This window comes from Rhyacophila brunnea, unplaced genomic scaffold, assembly GCF_057557595.1.
Source record: "Rhyacophila brunnea isolate RB1 unplaced genomic scaffold, BYU_Rbru_1.0 scaffold_23, whole genome shotgun sequence".
In the NCBI taxonomy this organism is placed as follows: Eukaryota; Metazoa; Arthropoda; class Insecta; order Trichoptera; family Rhyacophilidae; genus Rhyacophila; species Rhyacophila brunnea.
In genome coordinates this window covers 19,582,114-19,608,315 of record NW_028232893.1, presented here as the reverse complement: position 1 = coordinate 19,608,315, position 26,202 = coordinate 19,582,114, and the positions used below count along the sequence as shown (strand labels likewise).

At 35.5% G+C, this 26,202-nt stretch overlaps 1 protein-coding gene across 1 annotated transcript in view; it reads left to right on the top strand.

The window, feature by feature from the left end:
• Window positions 1-26,202, top strand: part of Gld (Glucose dehydrogenase) — a 95,408-nt gene that overhangs the window by 34,493 nt on the left and 34,713 nt on the right. The window contains exon 2 of the mRNA XM_085950402.1: window positions 23,375-23,518. Within this exon, the coding sequence (XP_085806528.1) occupies window positions 23,375-23,518 (144 nt within the window). The remainder of the gene's footprint in view (window positions 1-23,374; window positions 23,519-26,202) is intronic.

Here is a 26,202-nt window from a genome sequence, read left to right as displayed (position 1 = left end):
GCACTATTTATGTCGGATCTTAACAGCCTACCTCCACCCTTTGCCACTGCGTATATTGAATACTTCTTCTTTTTACCGTGCCATCCCGTAGCGGAGATTGCCACCATCAGGACGATCTTAGCCTTATAATCTGCTACCCTGAACCCGGGACTTATAAAGGTTGCGACCTGGAATGTATGATCAATGTTTAAAATAGTAAAATTGAATAACTTCGTTATGAAAATAATAAGTAAAGACTATTAGATACCTACTAAATTTATTTTTTAAAGTATTAATTTTCTTCATTCAGATTCATGAATACTCCAATTCGATCACTGCCTTATTAAATATATATATATAATATGCATCAATAAGTGGGTACTAGGTACAGAGTATAATATAAGAACTGTATGTTAAATGTATCATTTGAAAGATTTGTACGTATTCCGTAATATTGCCCATGACCTGTCAATACCAATACTCACTATCATATGTTTATGAAATAGAATATTTTAATACTATATCGTGAGCTTGTTATGGAGACTAGATTGTCTCTTACATGTATGTGATAAATCGTCAATAGATCGCTCGTTATCAAAAAAAAACTGTGGCTGGAGCAACATTTAACCTGAATATCTGGAATTCTCAAATGAATACAGTGCTCAAAATGGAAGATTTTACTAACCAGAGCCGTCGATAATTTTCCTAATATATTTACATACTTATGTAATAATTGAATTTAAGAAATATACTTGCAAAACTCAGGCTCAAATGGAGTAGATAACTATTTTTAAGATTGTGGCATGCAAAAATTAAGGCATAACAGACGAACCAGCGCCGACAGTCTCCAGTTGCTTTGACCGCGCATTCTGTAACGCAGTCTAGCCATCTCAATTTCGGTCGACCAGGTCTTGTGTTACCTTCGGGGGTTGCGTACATAGCTCGCCTTACTGGAATATCCTCCGGAATTCTATGCACGTGGCCGATCCAGCGCAATCGCTTCATTTTCATATCCCACGTGATCCATATAGGTACCACGAGAATATTAATAAAAATTCCAAATCATTATTTCGTTTACCTACTCTACGTACAAATTTCTTCTCTGTAATTATATCTAGAGATACTATTATTATATATTACTAGTGATTTTGAATTCATATAGTACATAAACAGGTTTTTATTTAATATAGTAATCAGTATATATCTAAGTAGTACAAATAAAAAATAGCGTATTTGAACCAATTTAAAGTGAATGGCCATTTCATGAATGAATGAATTATCATCATCATCGTTAGCAGAAGCCGTCGGCATTCCACTATTCTAATATAATATAGTTTCTCAAACCTTCTTAGCTCGGCACCCTTTTTCAAAATATTGTTAGCGCTCCTCCACAGGAAATTCTATTACCATCTCAACAAATAATAAAATCGTAAATGTAGGTATATTTTTTTTAAATTTTAACCAACATGATATTAAATTTTCGATTCGTCTGCATGTATCCATGATGGCGGCGCGGCTTAAGCATCGGCCTATACTCTATAGCAGGGGTAGTCAACCTTTTTATACCTACGGCCCACTTTTATATCTCTGTTAGTAGTAAAATTTTCTAACCGCCCACCGGTTCCACAGTAATGGGGATTTATAAAGTAGGGAAGTAACTTTACTTTATACTTACTTAACTTTATAAAGGAATATTATTTTTTGTAAAGTATGACTTCACAGTATTATTTTTTTTTTCTTTTTTTTTTCGACCATGTCCGATCCTAATAGGATCATATGGGCCTCCACAGAGTAGAGGTTTGTATTAACAGATTTTGTTTTTTACGAGAAATGGATGTCAGTCACTTGCTCAACCTATTAGGTCCATACCCTGACTCACACACACATTGAAAAACAATATGTGTACTTGCCAGACCCAGGATTCGAACCTGAAACCCACGGCGTGATAGTCCAACGCTCAAGCCGCGCGACCACCTATAACAGTATTAAATACAGATAGATAATCCTCTTGTATCTGTAATGAGATTTATTGCGAATAGCATTTCTTCTTGTAATGTGTTGTTTTCGTCAAAATAACTTATATATGCCATTCATTTATCAATAAACATTATTATCTACAATGGTAGACTCGTGCAATTGTATGGAAAATGAAGAGTTTTGGAGAATACTTATATGTTTAACACCCCTACCGCCCACCATGAAAACTAAAACGCCCACTAGTGGGCGGTAGGGACCAGGTTGACTACCCTGAATTCTATAGCGTCGTGGGTCCCAGGTTCGAATCAAGGGTCTTGCAAGTGCACAAATATTGTTTTTCAATTTGTGTATACATCAAAACATCCATTTCTCGCAAAAACTAAAAATCTGTTAATAATTTATGATCTTATCAGGATCAGACATGGTCGTGAATATGTATGCAATCACAACTCATAAAGACATACCCTTCCACGACTAAATAAATTTCATTGTTTAATATTTATTATGCTTTATCATTGAGTTGTTTCGTGTTTGGTTATATTATAAAATAAATATTCATAGATGCGATTAAAAAATCATAATATTACGGTATATTATAAGTTACACACTTTTTGCAAATTATCAAAGATTATTTACACAATTTTATCAAACCCATAACTGCTTTGACACAAGACACTTTGAGATGTGTTGCCGTCACATGGACAACAGTCGTCATCCCTCAATTTGAATCTTTTTAGATAAGGTCGCACCGCTCCGTGGCCTGTTAGTATCTGTGTGAGTTCGTGTGATATTTTTAAGTTCCTGGCAAGAGTGATGGCACAGTTTATGTTTGGAATAAATTTCTGCGTTATTGATCCTGTGGCGGATGTTGTGTATCTGTGGTTCCATAGCTCAATATGATTGGGTGACTAGGTACAACGAAATAATGACCTAACCTAACCCAAATAGATTCCACAAAAATTAATGTTTCATTTTTCCCCTGGCTGTTCTGTTTATTTAATATAATATGTTTAACACCCCTACCGCCCACCATGAAAACTAAAACGCCCACTAGTGGGCGGTAGGGACCAGGTTGACTACCCTGAATTCTATAGCGTCGTGGGTCCCAGGTTCGAATCAAGGGTCTTGCAAGTGCACAAATATTGTTTTTCAATTTGTGTATACATCAAAACATCCATTTCTCGCAAAAACTAAAAATCTGTTAATAATTTATGATCTTATCAGGATCGGACATGGTCGTGAATATGTATGCAATCACAACTCATAAAGACATACCCTTCCACGACTAAATAAATTTCATTGTTTAATATTTATTATGCTTTATCATTGAGTTGTTTCGTGTTTGGTTATATTATAAAATAAATATTCATAGATGCGATTAAAAAATCATAATATTACGGTATATTATAAGTTACACACTTTTTGCAAATTATCAAAGATTATTTACACAATTTTATCAAACCCATAACTGCTTTGACACACTTTGCCTGCTATAAAATCTCATTGAATATTAGCACTCAGTTAATGGGAAAAATTTTCACATCACGCGATGTTATAGCCATACTAGATAAACACCATTTACTTATAAATAACTGGCAACACTATTTAAGACTGGTATAACACCGAACAGTTTATAGTGATCCTATTAACCGTAACGGTTCCATGATAAAACAGAACAGTGACAAAACAGAACAACGATAAATATAACTATGACCTTTCAGGAAAAATATAAATTTAATATTGAAATTGTCCCATCTTTATTATGTTGATAGATTTTTAGTAGCACAGATTTTCAATGCGCCAGAATAAATCAAATTATATACCTAATTTCTGCATTCCTAATCGCTAGAAAGTCTCAAATAAAGGGACTTAACTCAGTGTTGCCGGCAAGCTTAGGATATCTCATCTTAATCAATATAATATGTTCAATATGATTTTTTTTTTTTTAATAATAACCATACCCTTGCTTTTTCGTACAAGGTGGTTGGGTGGGTTAGTTGCATTGATGTGGGGCTAATAAGGTGCCTCCATTTATATCTTTAATTTTCTTTATGGCCAGGATTAAATATTTTGTGTAGTGTTCTTGTGTTGTTCTATTACTTAGTGCTTCGTGAGGCTTTTGGAGGTCAATTTCGTGATTATGTTGTCTACATCGAGTCCTGAGAGTCCATCGCTCCCTTTCTAGTATAGGGCAGTCGTTGATGACATGCCACACAGTTTGAGATGTGTTGCCGTCACATGGACAACAGTCGTCATCCCTCAATTTGAATCTTTTTAGATAAGGTCGCACCGCTCCGTGGCCTGTTAGTATCTGTGTGAGTTCGTGTGATATTTTTAAGTTCCTGGCAAGAGTGATGGCACAGTTTATGTTTGGAATAAATTTCTGCGTTATTGATCCTGTGGCGGATGTTGTGTATCTGTGGTTCCATAGCTCAATATGATTGGGTGACTAGGTACAACGAAATAATGACCTAACCTAACCCAAATAGATTCCACAAAAATTAATGTTTCATTTTTCCCCTAGCTGTTCTGTTTTGTCACTGTTCTGTTTTCTCATGTCTGTTTTGTCGTGTTCTGTTTTGTCCGTTTGTCCGGCTGTTTTGTCCATTGTGGTGATTCAATTTAAACTGATAAGACGTAAAGAGTGATTATGGCACGCGCTGTGTTACAAGTAGTGACCTAGTCAGGCGTGCCCATAAAAAAAAATGATATGGAGGGGTATATTTCGAAAAAATATCCACAGTAATCTATTATTGACTATTAAGGCTGTGGGAGGGGGCGAAATTAACAAAATTTACCACGTGTCACTGACTTTCGCATTTACCCCGCCTACTACTTATCGCTTATCGTCGTTTCAACCGTGGACCCTCGCACTTTTCCATGTTCGTTCCCCATACCTAGACCCTCCATTTTTTCGAAAATAGCGATCATCGTTTGGCTTGCAACTATAATTATTACGGGTGTCGCATCCACAAGTGATTATCGAATGCGCCTAGCCTAACGTTTCTAATTATTAGGATCGTTAGTGTCTGTTTGTGTTATCTGCGCTGTCTTGTTTTCTATATAATACCGCGTCAGAATATTAAAGCAAACATTAGATACCTTAGATTGGTATAACAATTCATGGTTATGAATGAGGAGCGAACTCCCGACTGCGTTGCCTGAAAGAAAACTGTAAAATGTCAAGTAACAGGCAATGACGATACTATTGTCCAACAACAATAAATTGGCGATAACCGAAAGTCGTTGTAATCGCATATTGTAGAAGCAATACCTGTTATGGCGGCAACGCATGCTAGAGGTGTGTTTAAATAATGTATCGGCTCTCCTTTTAGATTCTACTACTTTTCTTCTTCGCAATAAGCTAAAAGTTTACGAATAATAATAATTATAATATCACTCCTGATTGTTTTTTTATTAGAAAAACTTTAAAAACGTAAATTTTCAGATCTGTACACCACGAAAGCGTAAATTGTTGCACTGGAGGGGATTGTTAGTTCACATTTTTAACACGTGGACAAACAGTTCTTGTTCGACAGCGCCTAATACTCGCCCTTTTCGGAAATCGTTCACTGGCAGAAAATTCACGTAAATGTATATTTATCGTTTTACATTATTTAATCAATTTGTTAAGATACATAAAATACAATTGAATCGAATTATTATTACATATTAAGTTTAAACTAACTCCCAGTGATTAGACCACTAAATATTTTACTCTCTTTAGAAGCATTGTGGTATAGTCAATTCCATTTTGAATTATGGCATACTTATAGTACTTCTTTCTTTCTTTTTTTCGACCATGTCCGATCCTAATAGGATCATATGGGCCTCCACAAAGTAGACGTTTGTATTAACAGATTTTGTTTTTTACGAGTAATGGATGTCAGCCACTTGCTCAACCTATTAGGTCCATACCCTGACAGACACAAATTGAAAAACAATATATGTACTTGCCAGACCTAGGATTCGAACCTGGGACCCACGGCGTTATAGTCCAACGCTTAAGCCGCGCGGCCACCGTTGATGTCTTACAGTACTTACTCTGAATTTAATAGCAAATGATTCTATAGCGTGTAGCCACAACAATGTACTCTCATTTGAACTTTTAATATAATTATTTGGCACTACGGCGTGTGAACGTCAGATGGTGTCCGCAATGTGTTACAACATACTTCATGCTTTAAGTACTCAACACACTCACAACCGACATACACTCTAAGATAGTCATCGCATAAATAATATGACATTATGCGGTTTTAAAGTGTAGACAGTTTCTACTTTCTAGGTAGGTGGCAAGGTGATTATACGTTTTATTATTATATCTTATAAGACACTTAGGGTCTGATGCATAGATTTTTTTCATTTTGTACAACTAACTAATTAAAAATATTATGCATAGATAAAAGTGGAATGACAGATAGTATAACAGTGACCAATATAGCAACGTTGCATTCTGCGATAAAAATTGTTTACAAATTACGATTTTCTGTAAATTATAAAATTGACATTTTTTCCGACCATTTCCAATCTTAATTACAAATTCAAATTTATTTATTTTCTTACATACGGTGAACATTGCAAATTACAAAGTGAAGACGTTCACAATATGACATTTAATAACAAAGAAACAGTGTAAAGAAGAAATAAATATATGCAGTATCACAAAAATAGTATGAAAACTAAAGTAAAAGGTACAAAATTATAAAAAAAATATTAAATATAAATTATAAAGCATAGAAGCACACCGAATGAGCTAAGTGGACCCTATTTTAAGAATTTATAAAACAGCGTCCACCTATACTCATCCTCGCGTAGATGGAATATATCAACATCCGAAGCGATTTGGTTGAACAGAGTTATTGCATTCCCAATTGGCATCACCAATGGCAGGTTAGTTCTGCTCTTTGGGTGAACAAACAAAAGTAATATGCCACGAACAGGGAACTCAGAAATAATGGGAACTGAAATACCTAACGGGTAAGGAAAAGCAGGTAACCGATCTCGAGTAAGGAATAATCCGGGATAAACTCAACGTCGACAACTGCTCTTGGTGTATGGGTTGACGCTCATTTAATATTGGTGTATTACACACACTATTGCACTCTATAATGCCTGGTTCATTTTCGTAGGACACTCACGCATTCAAAACCCTGCGCCAAACTTTACTGTATTGATATAATATAGCACATCGGAATTCTATTTTTATTCTCTGTTATGTGGCTACTAGTGTATCCACCGCAGTAGCATCCAAAACCATACATACCTCTACATGAAATCTTCGTTATACCATCAGGTCACTTGCCATCTTATCGACAGACACCAACAGGTTTCTGCCTAAACCGAATAGTTTAATTATTACATAATCAACATATTTTATCATTTCATTTTAAATTAGATAATGTAGATATTTATTATGCTATCTTGTATACGAGGGTGGGTCAATAATTCCTTAGAAAAAAGCATTAAAACAGTTTTTATTTTTGTATTTTTTTTTTTATTTCTCAACATAATCTCCTTGGAGCTCAATACACTTGGTTAGACGTTTCTCAATTTTTTTTAAACCGTCAGAAAAATAAGTTTTCGGAAGGTCCTCAAAATAAGTATTTGTCCGATCGATGACTTCTTCATTTGAAAAAAAACGTTGTCCACTTAGCCATTTTTTTAAGTTTGGGAAAAGGAAAAAGTCACTGGGGGCTAAATCTGGCGAATACGGTGGGTGGTCGACCAATTCGAACTTCAATTCTTCAATTTTAGCCATTGATCGTAAACATGTGTGAACACGGGCATTGTCCTGATGAAAGAGGATTTTTTTCCTGTTTAAATGAGGCCGTTTTTCTTCAATTTTGTTTTTTAGCTGGTCCAATAAAGATGCATAATAATCCCCTGTTATTGTTTTTCCTTTTTCCAAATAGTCAACGAAAATAATTTCACGTGCATCCCAAAATACAGTAGCCATAACCTTACCAGCTGATTTTACGGTTTTCGCCTTCTTTGGACATGGTTTGCCTTCGCAATCCACTGCTTTGACTGTTCTTTCGTCTCGGGAGTATAGTGGTGTATCCATGTTTCATCTACAGTCACAAAGCGACGAAAAAATTCATCCGGATTGCGTTGCATGAGCGACAACAGGGCTTTAGAGGCCACCACCCTACTGCGTTTATTGTCGACTGTGAGCAAACGCGGCACCCATCTTGCAGAAATATTTTTCATGCCCAATTTGTCATGTAAAATAGAAATGACGCTACCTTTTGAGATCCCTGTAACCTCAATTATCTCACTCAACTTTAATCTTCGGTCACTTAACACCATATCGTGGATTTTATTGATCATTTCTGGTGTAGTCACCTCTACATTCATCCTTTGTTGATGTACGACCACGTTTAAATTCATTTAACCAGTTATAAATAGTTGCAAGTGAAGGAGCAGATATGCCGTGAACTAAATCCAACTCATTTTTTATTTCCTTTGCTGTTAACCCTTTTATATTAAAATGTTTAATAACAGCTCTAAACTCAATTTTCTCCATTTTCCATTTTTCCATTTTCCACAAGCAAATTTTTTTTTTAAATGTACGAAAAACACACAACAACCCGACCAATCTGATTGAAACTTCGCAGCATACTGAATCGGTAGTGCCGCTGCATGAAAACAAACCGCTTACAGTACTAGTCGCGCCACTTGTCGGCTTTTCTAAGGACTTATTGACCCACCCTCGTACCAGTGGCAAAAAGTGGAGGTAGGCTGCTAATATCTGATATAAATAGTGCACGCTAAACCGTGCCTAGCCAAACTGTAATAGTTTTGTTAAGCTATACACGATCTAAGGATTGCAATACCGGTATTTCAAAACCGGTATTCAAGTATTTATCAATTACCGGTTTTAAAAATCCAAAATACCGGAATTTTCGGTATTAAGAAAGCACACTCGTTTAAGTTTTTGAAAATGAATTATAAGCTATATGCTGCTAAAACGCAAATAATATATTGAGTGAATCTAACAAAAAAAAATAATAAAACAAATTTCATCAAATATATTTACTTAAATAAGTAATTGTCGCGATGAATTATCATAATATTATTTCTTTAAGAGGGCGTTATAAATTATTTATAATATATCTTTTACATTACATATTATTATGTTGTACTCAAAAGCACTTAAAATAAGTTTAATATTCTTGAATTTTTTTTGAGGGCTTTAGTTAAAATAATCAATATTCAAATTATTTGCAAAAAATCACTACTTCTACAATTATTATGATCAATATATATTATTTTTAAATGTCAACATAAGAAATGTAGGTATGTAGGTTTTCGCTTTAAAATAATATTTAAAAAAAAATTAAATAGCTATATTTAACAGCTATATTAAAACCGGTATTGACATTTTCATTCGGTATTGTTCTTCTTCATTCATACTTATTTATTTTCGTTGAATTAACAATACATATCAAACATCGTGTTGGTTATTTTTTTTTAAATCATTAAGCACTGCCTGAACCAAACCATAATAGATAAAAAATATTATTCTATTTATATATTCTAAATTATGAACGATTCAATGGTATAGTTTCAGATAGTTTTTAGATAAATCGCTTAATTGAATAATTTTAAAAATTAACCAGCGCTATCTGTAAATTGAAGTCTTATTTTAAAGAAAACAAATACGTATAACTGACAAAGTTTAGTGTGTACTATTTATTTCTGATTTTAACAGCCTACCTTCACCCTTTGCCACTACAATATCTTGTATACTATATTACTTACTTAAATCATTCTCACTGACTCACAATTATTTATAAATATAACTAGGTAACAAAAAAACTGTTAAGTGAGTGCTTAAAATAAAAATATTGATTCCTAATACGTTAAGTTAAGATCACAAATACAAATCAAGTAAAATGTTTTGTTCTCAGCGCAGACCTTGATCTATGAATGTTAAATAAACCGTTGAATGGTAATTCTTATTTTTGTACAGGCCAACTCACTTTCGGCGGTAACAAATATTTTTCTTCTAACTAAACCGAACCAATTTCGTGCATAGTGGCAAGGCCCACTTTAATGGTGAATTTTATTGTTAATGATTTGTGATTTGCAACACCTGTAAGAATTTATATTAACAATAAGATACCGCAGATTTGTTAGAAATATTATTAATCATAATATAGTTTAATATTATTAATAGATATTATATATATTATATGTATTATAATAAAGATTTATTACAATATCAGTTGTGTAATTTGCAAAGTGATTGCCCAATTTAATCGATATTGATACAATAATACGCCAAATTTAGTGCAGCCCCTTCACCCTGCAGCAGTGCTGTCAGGCCCGTTGCCAATTACGACACCTGTCGGCCTATTCTATACTCATCGACCGCTAAAGTGATAAATATTATCAAACTTAGGGTAGGTTTGTATTAAAGTATTAGCACTTATTGTAACAATTACAATAAGTTGGTTGTAATTGTTGCAATAAGTGCTAATACTTTAATAGTACTTCTCTCGGCTGTGATAAAATTTAGAGCGAGATAGACAGTTTTGACTATTTAGACGGCTATAATACCTCAATACAAATAATATGTAATAAATACTATCACTTTATCACTTTAGCGGATGATAGTCGCCTTGTCTATAGAATAGACACACTGGACGCAATCACAAATCGCGGATAGTAGCAGTTTAGGTGAACATTTTTGGATTGGCTTGGACTTTGGCATATTTCACAGAGGGGATACGAAGTTGTACTTCTGCTCTAAAAAGAATGTCTTGTTGTGAGTAAACTGAAATGGAGAGTCAAAAGTGATATATCGTTGTGCCGATCTGCATGTACAGATACACGGTGCATGCATGATGCTCCTCAAAATGGAGGAGAGGAGAAGGATATCCGTGACTTAAACTATACATAAGGAAGTAGACTATCTATTTGGCGTTAGAGACCTGGCAAAAAAAAATGGACGCCTCCATTAAAGGCAGGCCAATTATCAAATTATCAAATGGCGAATGGAGATAACCGCTATGACTCCATATCATTGCATCAGTCAATTCTTGGCTGGACATGGTGGCTTCGTTGGCCGGCTCTATTACCTTCGACATTTCCCGTCAAGTCGAGAGCGAAATGATGCATTCTTCTCCTCGCTCAGTACGCTGGTGTTTCGTCATCGTCTGTCATTTGGGACTTGGGGATGAACAAAATAACACCAGAATGGTCGAAAACGGCGATTTTTATTTGCTTAATACTACTATTTGGTTACATTTTATATAATTTCAATAACTTTGCGGAGGTCGAAAAGTACGTGTTTACAATGTCGATATTTAAGAGCGTCTCCTGCACGAAAAAATTGTTTGCTGTCAGTGGGTACAAAATATGACGTTGCCATTCATATATATTTTTTAACGGAATTTGGACAATGTTACCGGTTATATATTTATCATTTATTATTTATTTATTCTCGCAATCAACCCTTACTATGCGTCGGCTTGATAATGGTTCAGGCCTCTTTAGAACAACAGAGGAGACATCCCCAAATGGGGATCATTCGGGGGTGTAACAATGTACATGTGACGGAGAAATACAGGATGCAAACCACATCCTCTGGCAATATCCTAAAATGTGTACGAAAGTGGAAAAGCTGCTTAAGTCGGTTCAGCCACCTGTTGGGCCCATCGGACCGTCTGTCCTGATCGCCAATTTTAAAGATTTGACGTGATAATATGTGAAGATTTCTTCACTTAGATTGTTCGGCAGATTTGTATTAGCATTTGTTAGTTACTACAATTAAGTATGACTCCTTTAGCATTGTGGTCAATGTGCGTGGATGCGATACCCGAGAGATGCAGGTTCGATTGGAGTGTCTTACTTTTTTCAAAAAGATTTTTTCTATTGGTTTTATTATATTTTCTTAGAAGTGTTTTCAAAATTATGTATGTTCAATAATTAGAATGATTCATTCTTAAATCTTGTGAATTATTCGTTGAATAAAAAAAATAGTTAATTATAACTATTTAGTTGATCCTCGGCGTGCTAACTAAGCAGTTAGCAACTAAATCACTTCTAAAATACTCAGGGGCAAAGTTATTAAACAAATACATAACCTTTTAATGTGTTATAACTCGCAACATATTCATATTTAAATTCAAGATTGAACTTTCCGATCAAAGTAACACTTGGCTTATCCGTAATATCTGCGTTACGATCTTTCGATCACAATAATGATCCGTTTGCGTGTTTTAAACCATGCAATCTATTAAGTATTGCACAGATTCATCTGTAAAACTTCGCATTTACGTAAAAAAACAGATTATAATATGTACTATTACTGTAATGTTTGAGGCTTTCACGGTTGCTTTTTATCGTAGAAGATTTTTGGTTTTCCACCGTGTGTCCTTCTTCCTTCTTTACTCGACGTTTCGGGCTCGTTGCAGAGGCCATTATCAAGATCATCTCTATATCATCCCTTGATAATGGCCTCTGCAACGAGCCCGAAACGTCGAGTAAAGAAGGAAGAAGGACACACGGTGGAAACCCAAAAATCTACTATGTACTATTACTGATTATATTAATTTATAACTAGTAATTATTAAAAAAAATCATGGTTATCTATCTTCTTCTTCCCATGTCATCCCCTAATGGGATATCAGCCAATCTCATGGCGATTTTCGCTCTTCCATCGAAATTCCCAGTATCCGGAAATTTGTACGTAAACAGATCACCGCAGGACACTTGTCTTATTCGTGCGCCGCAGTACGTGAAACATGAGTTCGTGTAACATTTAATCAAACGACGAATTCTTCGTTGAACATTTCACCGTGGAGTATATTTGTACGTATGCTACAACACGTGGCGAATTTTATTAGATAATTTTACTACGTTAGGTGAGGTTAGGGTTAATCTAATTGGAACAGTACTATTTGCAAACTATCGCCGCATTTTGTAAGATACGTACAAATTTATTCCACGTTGAAATGTTCAACGAAGAACTCGTCATTTGATAAAATGTTATACGAACTCATGTTTCACGTACTGCGGCGCACGAATAAGTGTCACACGGTAAACTGCATACGTACAACTTACATGTAACCGAAAATCCCCGATCCTTCCATATAGTGGTAAGACGTGTCATCGCATTTTTTGCAATCTGTGTGCGGCTTCTTATTTCCGCTTCACATCCGCCCTTTCCACTGATAGTCGATCCCAGATATACAAACTCATCGACTTTTTCTAGGTTTTGGAGTTTACTTGCTGTTGGTAAAAGGTTAGTCCGATCGGCAACCATTAACTTGGTCTTATTCTTATTAATAAGGAGGCCGTATTTGCAACTCTCTTCCTCTCAGTGGGTGCTCTTTCATCAGCAGCGATTAGTGTGGTATCATCTGCGAATCTTAAGTTGTTTATTTTCTGGCCATCAATTGTTATTTCGCCTTGCCAATGATTTAGGGCTCTTCACATTATATGCTCTCCATATATATTGGATAACTAGGGAGATAAAACACATCCCTGACGAACTCCCTTCTCGGTTCAGACACTCTCAACTAAATCCAACGAAAACAGATAAGTATAAATGAAAAAGTTTGCACTATACTGTCGTATCGCTCAAAATATACCAAACTATTATGGCAGGGTTCAATTGAATTTTAAAAACTAACTAATAGCATCTGTAAAGTAGTCTTCGTTCAATAAAAACAAATACGTATGACTAACTAAGTTTAATGTATTGTCGTTTTATTTGATAAACCGCATTTTTTTGTAGCACTTATTGTGTGTCCCTGATAACTATCTTAGAAACATAGACCATCAGTTGTTTATTCTCCCAAGGTGCAGAACCAACCTGACACTGGTAATGCCAATTAGGAGGGCGATAACTATGTTCAACGAAATTGCTTCGGGTGTCGATATATTCCACCTACGTGAGGATGAGTATAGGTGGACGTTGTTTTATAAATTCTTAAAATAGGGTCTGCGTAAATCATCCGGTGTCCTTCTTTGTACTTATCAAATTTATATTTTTTGTATTTACACATTTCTACTGTTTAATAACATACTACGAGTATCTATCTCTATACTGATCTATCTCTTTTTTATGTAATACTATTTTATATTTCTTTGTTTCTAAATGTCCTGTTGTGAACGTCTTAAACTTATAATTTGTAATGACCACTATAAATTAAAAAATAAATAAATTGAATTAAATTAAAATTCCACTTTTAATCAATAAAGTAGGACCGATTTCGTCCGCCTCAGAGGGACATTTTGTCACATGTTGTGGACACTGTCCTTCTGAGGCGGACAAAACCGGTCCTAATTTATTGATGAAAAGTGGAATTAGTACTACAAAAAATGCGTTTTATTAAATTAAACAACAATACAATGCAGTTCCACCATGAATTTTATTGACAGTTTATTATTTAATATTTAATTTTAATTTATTAAAGAAAGTTTAATGTCTACTATTTATGGCGGATCTTAACAGCCTACTTCCACCCTTCGCTACTGATATAAGGTAAATAATTCTATAAATATGGCAATTGGCATATCATATAATATTACGTTTATAAGGTTGTTGCACATTATTTAAAAACAATCACTGTTTAAAACTGCTCTATTTTCCGTATTTTGCAGCTTATTAAAAATGCCTTAGATAACATCGTACGCCGTTAAACGTGGTATTAAAAATTGATTGACTTCCATGGCCCGAAACCGTGAGAAAAGAAACTTATTATCTCATATTTTACCAACATTAAAAAAAAGTTATCCGTGTCTAAGCAATTAACTCTATGTTACGCAATAATGATGTCCGGATAGACAAACACGGTTAAGTCACCGATCTTATCTGATATCAGTGATTCATATACGGATAAGTCCGGGAAGGAAATACTAATTATAACAACGCAGTTTAAAGTGAAGTGTTGCGAAAGAAATGGCACGGCCAAAGTCAGGGCCGTATCTGTGTGATTAAGTGCCTTGAGATACCGAAACAAAGTGCCCTTGTACTATCGGTGTAACAATGTCTATAAAGCGTCAAATATATTATGGTGCACGTCGAGTACTATCACGTGACATCACAGTAAGCTGCCGCTATGGGGGAAAAAATATGTAATGTAGTTTTTTTCGTTGTTTAAAATGTTATCAGGCTGATACTCCTATCCCTTAGAACATTTGGTACCTTTAAACGAACATTGTCAGTCCAAATCACCATAACAATAATGAGGTCACCTCACGCGTACCGCACTGAAACGACATCCGCATGCCTCAACGAACGTTTTTTTATCATTTTCTACATGCCTACATATTTTAGATTTATACAAAAATCGGGTGTTCATTTTTTTTAATGGTTTTCCTTATAGATTTTCTATTAAATTAATATCTATTATCTACTGTTTGCAGGTTGAGTTTTATTCAAAATATTATCTATAGCAAGTAATTTTATCGTCTGAATTTAGCATAAATAATGAAAAATAATCCAAAATACTAATACATTAGAGTTGGCACTCTCCATCATTGAATTTACAGAGGTGGTGGTCGTTCAAAATATTTTGCAAAATGACGAAACCATAGATTAAATTTGTCGCCGTGATAGCGTGACAGTATTAGACGTGCATTATAATGTAATTATTGAAGCATAAGCACACTACAGACAAAATATTGTACACTTATTAAGTTTAGTTTAGTTATTATAAACATAACACCCATCTGCGTTCTAATTTTATGCTGAAAACGTATTGTACGTCCAAAAATGATAATTGAGAAGGTTGTATTGAATTAAAATCTTACTTTCGGTACTTTCAAATCATAACAATAAATAAAACAACAGTTTTGGCACCCCTTGGATCTTGACACTCTAGATTTATAATCCATTTAGTCCTCACACTCAATACGGTCCTGCTCTTAGTCGCCATGTTGTCTATTGATTGACATTTAATAATTAAAGCAAGCAATACTTTAGTATGGTTTACTTGAAAGTGATTAAATGTTTCGTCATACCTGTTATTGTATGATTGACTTTACTGTATTAATAATATTTATTGCTGATCTGAGATTTCTGCGAATCGTTGCAATAACAAAAAACACTTCATTATTAATATAATAATAAACTTATTGATATTTAGACTGATCCAAATCTATCATACTATGATCACACTCTGTGATCGACGTTACAGTGTGTATTAAAAATGTGTTATGTAGGTACTGTATTGTTGCGTTAAACATAAATGTTACGTTTCACATGCTCCATTCTTCTCTCTGAATATAAACATAGTCTTTACGTTAACAGGAAAATCCTAGTATGCTGGCGTTTTCCTCAGTATCCACAATTAAAACTCCTCTGACAGCATTTTCATTCCGGTGATGTGAATGTCGGCAACATATACTAATATTATTTGACGTGATTATATTATAGATATTCTAACCATAAATCATTATAGTTACTCTAGGAGTCAGGATTTCTTTATGAAGGATGAGTGTTAAGTTATAATACGTATTTTTTTACATTATGGAGGAACCCGCCAAGTCGTTTTTATGTTGTATGAATTTTTTACATTAACCAAGAGTATAACACAAATTTAACAATTGAATTCGAGGTTTTAACATAAAAGTTCTCTTCGCCCCGTACAACATATTTTTTTTTAAATTTTCACAAGACGTTTTGACGTAATTAGTTACAAATAAGACTGAATCTTCAAAAAGGCACCTTACGAAATTTATAAAGAACTTTTATCGGGCTGTGAGAATGGCGAAAAATTCAAAATTTGTAAAATTAACGGGGTCCAATTTAAATCTTAATCACCACAATGCATCAGTTTACAAGCCCTGCCGATGCATTATATCGATGACTGAGCGGTTTAAAAAGTCGTGGGTTTTGGGTTCGAATCCTGTGTCCGGCAAATACACATACGTATAGTTTTTCAATTTGTGTTTGGAGTCAGAGTATTGACCTATTAGGTTGAGCAAGCGGCTAACATCCATTTCTCGCAAAAAAAACACTATTAAAACAAAACTCCATTTTGTGGAAGCCCGTATGATTGTCTTAGGATCGGACATGGTCAAAAGTATATTATATACCTAATATACTCTATTATATATTTTATTTGAAGGTTAGATGAAATTCAAATATAGTTTTAAGTACAGATGCTGACAATTTTGTGAATGGTCGAACAAACCAATGATTTCATAGTCAGCAAACTCCAGATTTAAGACCCTCCTTAGTTTGATCCCCTTATTTCAGAGAGGATGACAATATGGAAAAAAACTCATATTTTCTATGACCAATGTCCCTCAGTTGGAGTATATGGACACCACAAGGCGCTTCCAAGAATCTCTGTCGCTCGCCAATCCAAATATCAATATAGATTTGTATGTATATATTTCGATAAAGCCGGTGTATTTTACTTGAGTTTCAATGGTATTGTCTTAAAATAGTTTTTTTTTTATTTATAAAAATAATTACAAGATAAAAAGAACTTTTTATATACTTAGAACGTTTTTAAATTTTCTGTTGAATCATATAAACATGACTTGACTAGCTTAAACGATCAAAAAAATTTGTAGGTACTTGTTACAAATAATACTGAAATGTCATTTTGACATTTCATATTGATTTCCGTAGTAACGCACGTATATATTGATAATTTTGTTGCTAGGACCCCAGACCCGTAGCAACCAATAATAGTGGATTGGATTACGGATTTCTTCCGAAATAACTTTTCATACAAAACAGAATTAACTGAAAATGAATTATATTCTACTTAAAGATAGCTAAAAGCAGTAGCGCACCCAAAGGGGGGGGCCAAGGGGCATTGGCCCCCCCAAAAACATTGAAATTGAAAGCCAATAGATTAGACAAATAAAAACACGGCAAAAAATGATTTTAAATTCTCCAGCACTCTCTAGAAAAATTTCTTAGATTTTAATTTCTAACACAAAAATTTCGAAACACTAATGTCGGGTTTTTTTAGAAACTCAATCTCTAATGGAACTGTCAAAAAAATTCTCGGTGTCCACTCGAATTCCGGAGTGGTGTAGGTCATGGATAGGGAGGGCTGACAGGGCTCTAGCCTGGGGGCCCGGGCTGTGGAGGGCCCGGCGGGTCGGGTTGACCAGATAAGTGAGATAAACACACATCACAAATAATTAGCTTTAATAGTAAAAAAATCGCCTGCGGCGCCGCTATTATATTTCATAACCATGAAAATTTTCAATTACTTATATAATTGTGCAATATATTTTTTGATTATTATGTGTCGATACTTGACAGCTTCATTATTAATGTGGATGTATTTAAAATCGCCAATAATTCACTGTGTAACTACCCTTAATTTCAACTAAAACACAATTTGAAAAACGTTAATGTAGTGTTTCACACTGCCTTTAATCTTAGCGGTAGGTAGGGGGCCCGCCAAATATCCTAGCCTGAGGGCCCGTTTCAGGATGTGGGGACCATGGTGTAGGTACACCGAGTGCAATAGACAACGAGAAATTAGGATGTGAAGAAGAAAAAGAGCTTATGGGACTAATTTACTTTCTCCTCCTTGGGCCCCCCCCAATATTAAATCCTGGGTGCGCCACTGGCTAAAAGTATTAAAAGAATGCATTGGCATCGTGTTCTGGTATATTCTAAAAGTTTCAAATATCTAGCTAGTCGGGAAGTTAGTTAAAAATCGATTGCAAGATTTGTACTGGATAAACAACCACCGGTCAAATAAGAATACGACCTAATAAAAACGTTGTAATAACGAAACTTGAATACTTTCCAGTGAGTGAGTTAAGAAGCGTGTACGCGAAATGTATATACCTACTTGACTAAGCGATTAAGTGCAACGCACTTGAGGGATGCAATGTGGGTGGTTTATTTAAGCAATCGCTTTTTCGCATCAACAACACATTTTTTTTCAGATGCAATTTTATGTGCGTCAGAGAGAGGCAACTTAGTGCTCGGCCGTAGTGATTTGGCGGGCGCGGCGCGGCGGCGTCTTGAGAAACTCAAACGTATAACCGTGTGTATTTTGCCCCAAAAAAGACACTGTCTACGCACATTTCACACACGTCACGTTCATACGTTTGAGTTGCGCAAGACGCCGCCGCGCCATCCCCGCGCGACCACTACGTTCTTGCACTTACTGTTAGCTGTACATAATATTTGGCAGATAGATAGTGTGTGCTATGCTATCAGTGTAATATGATAAATGTACATAAAATAAAGAAGGAAGAATAAAATATTGAAAATTGTAGATGGGTATGCAGGGGCACATAGACCCCGCCCATATTTCAATATATTTGTGTGACAAAGTAGTAGTGTAGAGTTAGGAATTCAGAATATCACTAGGCTTCGTATATAGACTTGCTTTTCTCTCCACCACCCGCCACGTCTCCACACCCGTTATGCAGGCGTATACCGTAGCGTAACGAACGTTAGGCGCTCTTCAAATTTGTGCCGAAAGTGTCTCAGGAGCAACTTCCCAAGACCTTGGTTGGCGTGCACTAGAGTGTGTGTGATCCCTACTTCGATATAATGTATTACGGTCAATTCTCGATGAGAAAAGACCTTCTCGCTCACCGTAAAATGCCGCAAACTTTTTAAAAGCTTAGAAATTTTTCCTCGTTATATACCTAGACTGTATTGAACAGCGAACTTAGAAATAATGGGAACTGAAATACATAACGGGTAAGGCGATAGCAGGTAACCGACTCGAGTAAGGAAGAATCCGCGTTAAACTTACACACGTGTCAATAATACGTTTTACGTCGAATACTGAAAACTGCTTTCGGTTTATGCATTTACGCTCATTTAACGTTGATGTATTACACACACCATTGCACGTGCATAGTGCGTGCTTCATTTTCGTAGGACACTCACACATTCAAAATCCTGCTTCACTATGCGACGTATGGAATATGACCTATCGGTATTCTATTTATTATCTGTTCTGTGGTATTGAAGTAAAAAACTTGTAGGTAGGGATAGAATTTTTTGGCACTTAAACCCTATAAACTTTCAACCGTTCAATTTATTATTATAACGTTTTGCCATTTATTAAAAGTGACTGACGGTATTGAAGTTGTATGTACTTGAATATAAAGTGTCTATTATCGTCTGCGACCGTCGCTTTGCAGGCCCTGAGTCAAACTACTGTTATACAATCTCTTGATTACTTTACATTTTACTACAAAACCAGCGATGCTCTAGTGGAGGTAATCTAGAATAGTGTAATTGGTTATGAAATTGGTTCACATCCATCTAGAGAGAACTTTGGTTCGGTATTGTGCCAACCAACATTATGTTATTTCTCACGGCCTCTCAACGCGGAGTCGTGACAGAGATGCGCGCTCGCCTTCGCCTGTCAAACGCGCGGCCGGATTCGCAGCGATTTATGAATTGTATGGAAATTAAGAGTCGAAACGGCGACACCATAATTTGAATATTGAAACTATTGAAAACGATAGTCTGTGACCCGATACTTCTACTTTAGAGCATATTTCAGTGAAACGGCAAATAATTTTCAACTAGAGGTGCGACGAAATTTTGAACTCGCTGGCAATTAGAGAGCGAAAGTCGAGCTGTGAACACGTCAATTTGTTTTGTGATGGCGACGGAAGAATTAATTCTTAAATCGTTTCTTCTTTTTATTGTGCCATCCCCTAGCGGAGGTCGGCCACCATCGAGGCGATCTTATCTTAGTCTTCTGCTACCCGGAACAGTTCAGTGAAGGTTTTTAAGCCACGAAATGCGGCGCCGTCCTCTGCTACGCTTCCCATTGATCTTTCCTTGAATGACAAGTTGGGGAATGCTGTATTTTTGTCCTCTCATAATGTGGCCGAGGTACTGTAGTTTCCTGGTTTTGATACTACGTAAAACTTCTCGGTCTTTCCCCATTCGATTGAGAACTTCAACATTTGTCACCCGGTCAGTCCAAGGAATTTTGAGGATGCGTTTGTACAGCCACATCTCGAAAGCTTCAAGTCTCCGTGACATCTCTTAGCTTAGCGTCCATACTTCCATACCATATTGGGGACATTCAGATCAAGCATTGCTATCACAAAGCTTGGAAGGCTGAGCATGGTCAACGCGACTATGAAATGTTTAGCCTTTATCGCTTGAGAGTGAGGCAAGCTGTTCGAGTGGCCTATCGAACATATATGGAATCGGTAGAAGATTGCATTCGTGAAAATCCCAAATCGTTTTGGGATTATATTAAATCATTAAGAAGGGATGGCGGGTATGCCGATTCGATGAGTTGGAAAGGCGAAAAGGTGACCGGACATGGAGTGGCAGAAGCATTTGCTGGTCACTTCAGGTCTGTCTACGCAAGTAGTATTCCTTATTTGGATGTTGCCTCTGCGTCAAGACAGCCATCATGCGGTGCCCAGTCCATTGATATTTTTCCAGTTGATGAGAGTGATGTGTTAAAATTTATTAAAAAACTAAAAAATACTCACTCTTTGGGACCTGATAACGTCCCTACATTTTTTTTAAAGGGGTGTGTTGATTTTGTCAAAGGCCCACTTGCATATATTTATAATCTTACAATGGAGACAGGTATCTTTCCGGAAACGTGGAAGATGTCGAAGGTTACTCCAATCCATAAGAGTGGTACAGAGTCATCAGTGGAAAATTACAGGCCGGTAGCTGTTCTCTCTGCACCAGCAAAAGTTCTTGAGATGATCATGCACAACATGATTTCTCCAAAAATTGAGTCATTTATAATAAATGAACAGCATGGATTTAGAGCAAGCCGATCAACGGAAACTAACCTGATGGTATTTACCAATTATGTGTCATCGGCCCTGGATAGAGGTCACCAGGTTGACTGTTCTTACAATGACTTCTCGAAAGCATTTGACAAAGTCGATCATGATGTCCTGATGGAAAAACTCCAACTTATTGGATTGTCTGATCGATTTTTGAAGCTATTCGGGAGTTATTTTAGGAACCGTCAACAATACGTATCGTACGGCCTTTATCAGTCACAGACCTTTAACACATTTTCTGGTGTCCCTCAGGGCTCAAACTTAGGGCCGTTGCTGTTCACGATTTTTATAAATGACATAGCATTGGTAATAAAAAATGCTATGTTTTTGTTGTTCGCTGATGACTTGAAACTCTTTTTGGAAGTTGTCACCTTGGACGATTGTCGTCAGCTCCAACTTGATATAGATAATATATTAGATTGGGGCAGGCGTAACAAACTAGAATTCAATATTGATAAATGCAATCTTTTGTCGTTTACCAGAGCCTCAAAAGTGTTGTTTTTCCAATACTCGATGCATGGCAGAGTTCTGTCACGAATATCATCTGTAAGGGATCTTGGCATTACGTTTGAGAGTAAACTGACATTTATTAGCCATATAGTTACCATTTGTAACAAGGCGCTTAAAATGTTGGGCTTCGTCATGCGTACTTCCCGGGTCTTTTCGGATGTTACGGTATTAAAACTTTTATTTAATTCTTTAGTTCGAAGCAGACTTGAGAGTGGGTCTATTGTTTGGGCACCGCATCAGTTGAAGTATGGCCTTATGGTGGAGAGGGTTCAGAAGAAATTCTTGAGACTCCTTTATTTGAGGTTGTACGGATACTATCCGTGGCTTTATCCAACTGACTTTCTCTTAGGCATGCTTACATACTGCAGTTTGCAATTTAGAAGAAATCTTTATTTAGCTATGTATTTTTTTCGACTTATACGAGGTATAAATGAGAACTCTGCCATTTTGGGCAGTGTTGACCTGTGTGTCCCTGATAACTATCTTAGAAATAGAGAACATCAGTTGTTTATTCTCCCAAGGTGCAGAACCAACCTGCCACTGGTAATGCCAATTGGGAGGGCGATAACTATGTTCAACGAAATTGCTTCGGGTGTTGATATATTCCACCTACGTGAGGATGAGTATAGGTGGACGTTATTTTATAAATTTTTAAAATAGGGTCTGCTTAACTCATCCGGTGTATTTCCATGTACCTATATAATTAATATTTTTGTATGTACATATTTCTACTGTTTAATAACATATTATCTATCTCTTTTTTATGTCATGTTGTGAACGTCTTAAACTTATAATTTGTAATGTCCACAATATGTAAAAATAAATAAATTGAAATTGAAAATTGAAATTGAATTTCAAAATCAGCTAAGTCCACCTTTAGGTATTTTTGACTTTTTGTGAATTGCTGAAGAACTACTGCTTTCTAACATTTCTGCATTATCAATATGTGGAATTTATTAATTTTAAATATTCGATACTCGAAACAATATAAACTTTCACCCTTGTGACTGTGTATTTGAGCAAAAAGCTGTTTTTCTCCTATTCATCTATTATGGACTTATTTTTAAATCTAGCGACACATATCCAGTATATACTAGGCAAGGCTTTCCTAGTACTGCAGAGTCAAAATATATTGTTTATAAAGTATTATTTTCTTCTTTTTTAGATGTCGTGTGAGTGTCCTGCAATGCAGGGCGGGCCGACCCTGGCCGGAACCTGCGGAGGAGGTGCATTCATGCTCTTCATGGGGCTACTAGAAGTCTTCCTCAGGAGTCAGTGTGATCTTGAGGATCCTTGCAACAGACCGGGGGTAAGTTGTATCTTTTTTTTAATCGCAACTACCGTTTAACAGGATTTGTTAATTTACAGTAATTAAACCACCCCTAACTGACATTATACTAATGTGCATAACGGAAAATTATAGTCAGACAGGGTCGTGTCAATATTCCATTTCCTTTCTTCGTCCACTTTTAATTCAAACTACGAAAATTAATACCACCTGGTCGAGGCATGCCTGTTACCCCACGGTTAAGAGCGTACACAAGTGACACGGAAAATAATTTTCAACAGTATGTGGGACGTAATTTCGACCGCGTTGCAAGTCGGAGAGCGATAGTCGACCTGTGAGCTCGTCAATTTGTTTTATGATGGCGTCGGAGGAATATATTCTTAAATCGTGTAAATATGACTAATAAACGTTTCGCATGTACTTGAAAAAGAAAACATGTCAATGAATATACTATTATTATTACGAATATAATAATAAACATAACATTAAAAGGACGCATGTTGAATTTTTATGACAAATTATATTTCGTTCGGCTCGCGTCATTTGCACAATCCGCGCATAGCCTAGTCACGATCTTTTTAGACCATGCCTCAGCTGAGGTATAGCCTTAAGCTGTGCGATCTGAAATACGCCGATGACGCTGTCCTATTCGACAACTCAATCGACGAGATTCAAGAAACAATCGACAGCCTTCAAGACAATTCGGCATAGATTTGAAAATCAACGTGAAGAAAACCAACGTTTTATGTAATAGCACCTGTCCTTCAAGATTTCCTTCTAATTAGTGACGTAGAAAACATTGAGAGCGTCGACAGCTTCAAATACCTGGGGGTAGAGTTTCCAATCCGGATTAAACCAAATCAGGTTAACCGAGTAACCGCTCATTTCTAACCGAAAACCGGGTAATTTTACGCGGTTAACTGACCTAATTCTTTTAGCTATTTGTACTGTTATGTTTTCGGCAACGGAAATCCTTACCAACGGGCTCCAATCCTTCTCGTGATCCAGTGGAAGGTTCATGTCAGTAATAAGACTCGATGATGTTAATCTTCAGAGATGTTTATTCGTCAATACTCAATTTACAATTACATGGTGTATAAATAAAAGGGAAAGAACTCAATAGAGTTCAATCCGCAGTGAAACAACTCGGTGAGCAGAGCTGAATTATGTTTGAACAAGTTGAATGGTCCGAGGTGAATGAATCCAAGGATCATTTACAATAGTATTAATATGAAATAGTAAGTAAGTAATATTAGTGATGCTTAGTTCATGTACAAGGGTTTATATGTGTGTAGTAACACAGCTAGATAGGGTGGATAAATTGGGGTTGATCAATAATATAATATTGAGTAGGTACATTGTAATAGTCGAAATCACATCGATCGAATATTCTTAACAATAGTACATTATTAGTAACTTAGGGTATCGATGAATCAACAAAAGACAATTTATTGTCATTGGAGAGATATTATACAGAGGGGAGTGACAGATCCATAACAGTACGAATAAAAAATAGGATTATATAAAAAGACACATAAACACTACTGCAGCTAAGCGTGGGAAAAATAAAATTTTACCTACACAAAAATTTTGTTTATTACCCTACAATTAACTGATAATTCTTATTATTATTATTGACGGTTTAAACTGGTTAACCGGTTAGTCATTCGAGAATAAAAAAAATGTACAGAATCGGTCCAATTGATTTGTTTAAGAAAAATCAAACACAAGCTAGCAATTTATTATGGATATGATCCATATAATATAAATATTAATAAATTTGAAGTATATCGTATTTAGAAACCTATTATATAGGTAGAATTATTATTATTTAAATATTACGTAATATTAAAGTGACTGCGACCATGTAAATAATAGCAATATATTTTTTTCTTAATTGAATCATGAATGTGTAGCAAAAAAATTACCACCTGAATTCTACACGATTTTTACTCAAAGTTTTTATTATATATTTTATTCATAGTTATATACTATCAGGTATATCCAACGTGTTGATCGCGGGATGAATTTTTGTCGATCGTAACATAGAATTGAGTCGTGAAAATGTAAAAAAATTGTACATTTACACATTTCATACATCAACATGTTCGATACTAATAGGATCATAATATAGGCCTCCACAGAGTGGACGTTGTATTAACTGATATGTTTGTCTTTACGTACAATATATGTTAGCCACTTGCACACAAAAAAATATTGAAAAACAACGTGTGAATTTGACAGACCCGGGACGCATGCCATAATAAGCCATAGTGAGTGTATTTATTATTTATAATATAATATGATTTCCATAATAGATTTTTTGGCTTCCATTTCCACCCCATGTTATCAAAGTTTCAGTTTCAAGCTCGTTGAAAAAGGCATTCTAAAGAGATAATGAGTGTTGATGTAGTGTACAGAAAGGTGTATGAATCCGAACGCCGCTCTAAGTATGTCAAAAGGGTCCCTTTTAGCTGATATCAAACGTTGCTCAGCGTAAAATAGTGACTATCTGTTTATTTATTTAGAAAATATAGTATTCTGGCATTACATAGATTGGCCAATGCGCCATAACACATAATAAATACAAAATATAAAATGATTTAATTACAAACAACAACCAATGTAACAAGACTGTAGAAGAAAAAGTATGTTATTATGTAAATATTAAAGTAAAATGATAAAAAAAACAATTATAAATTTAA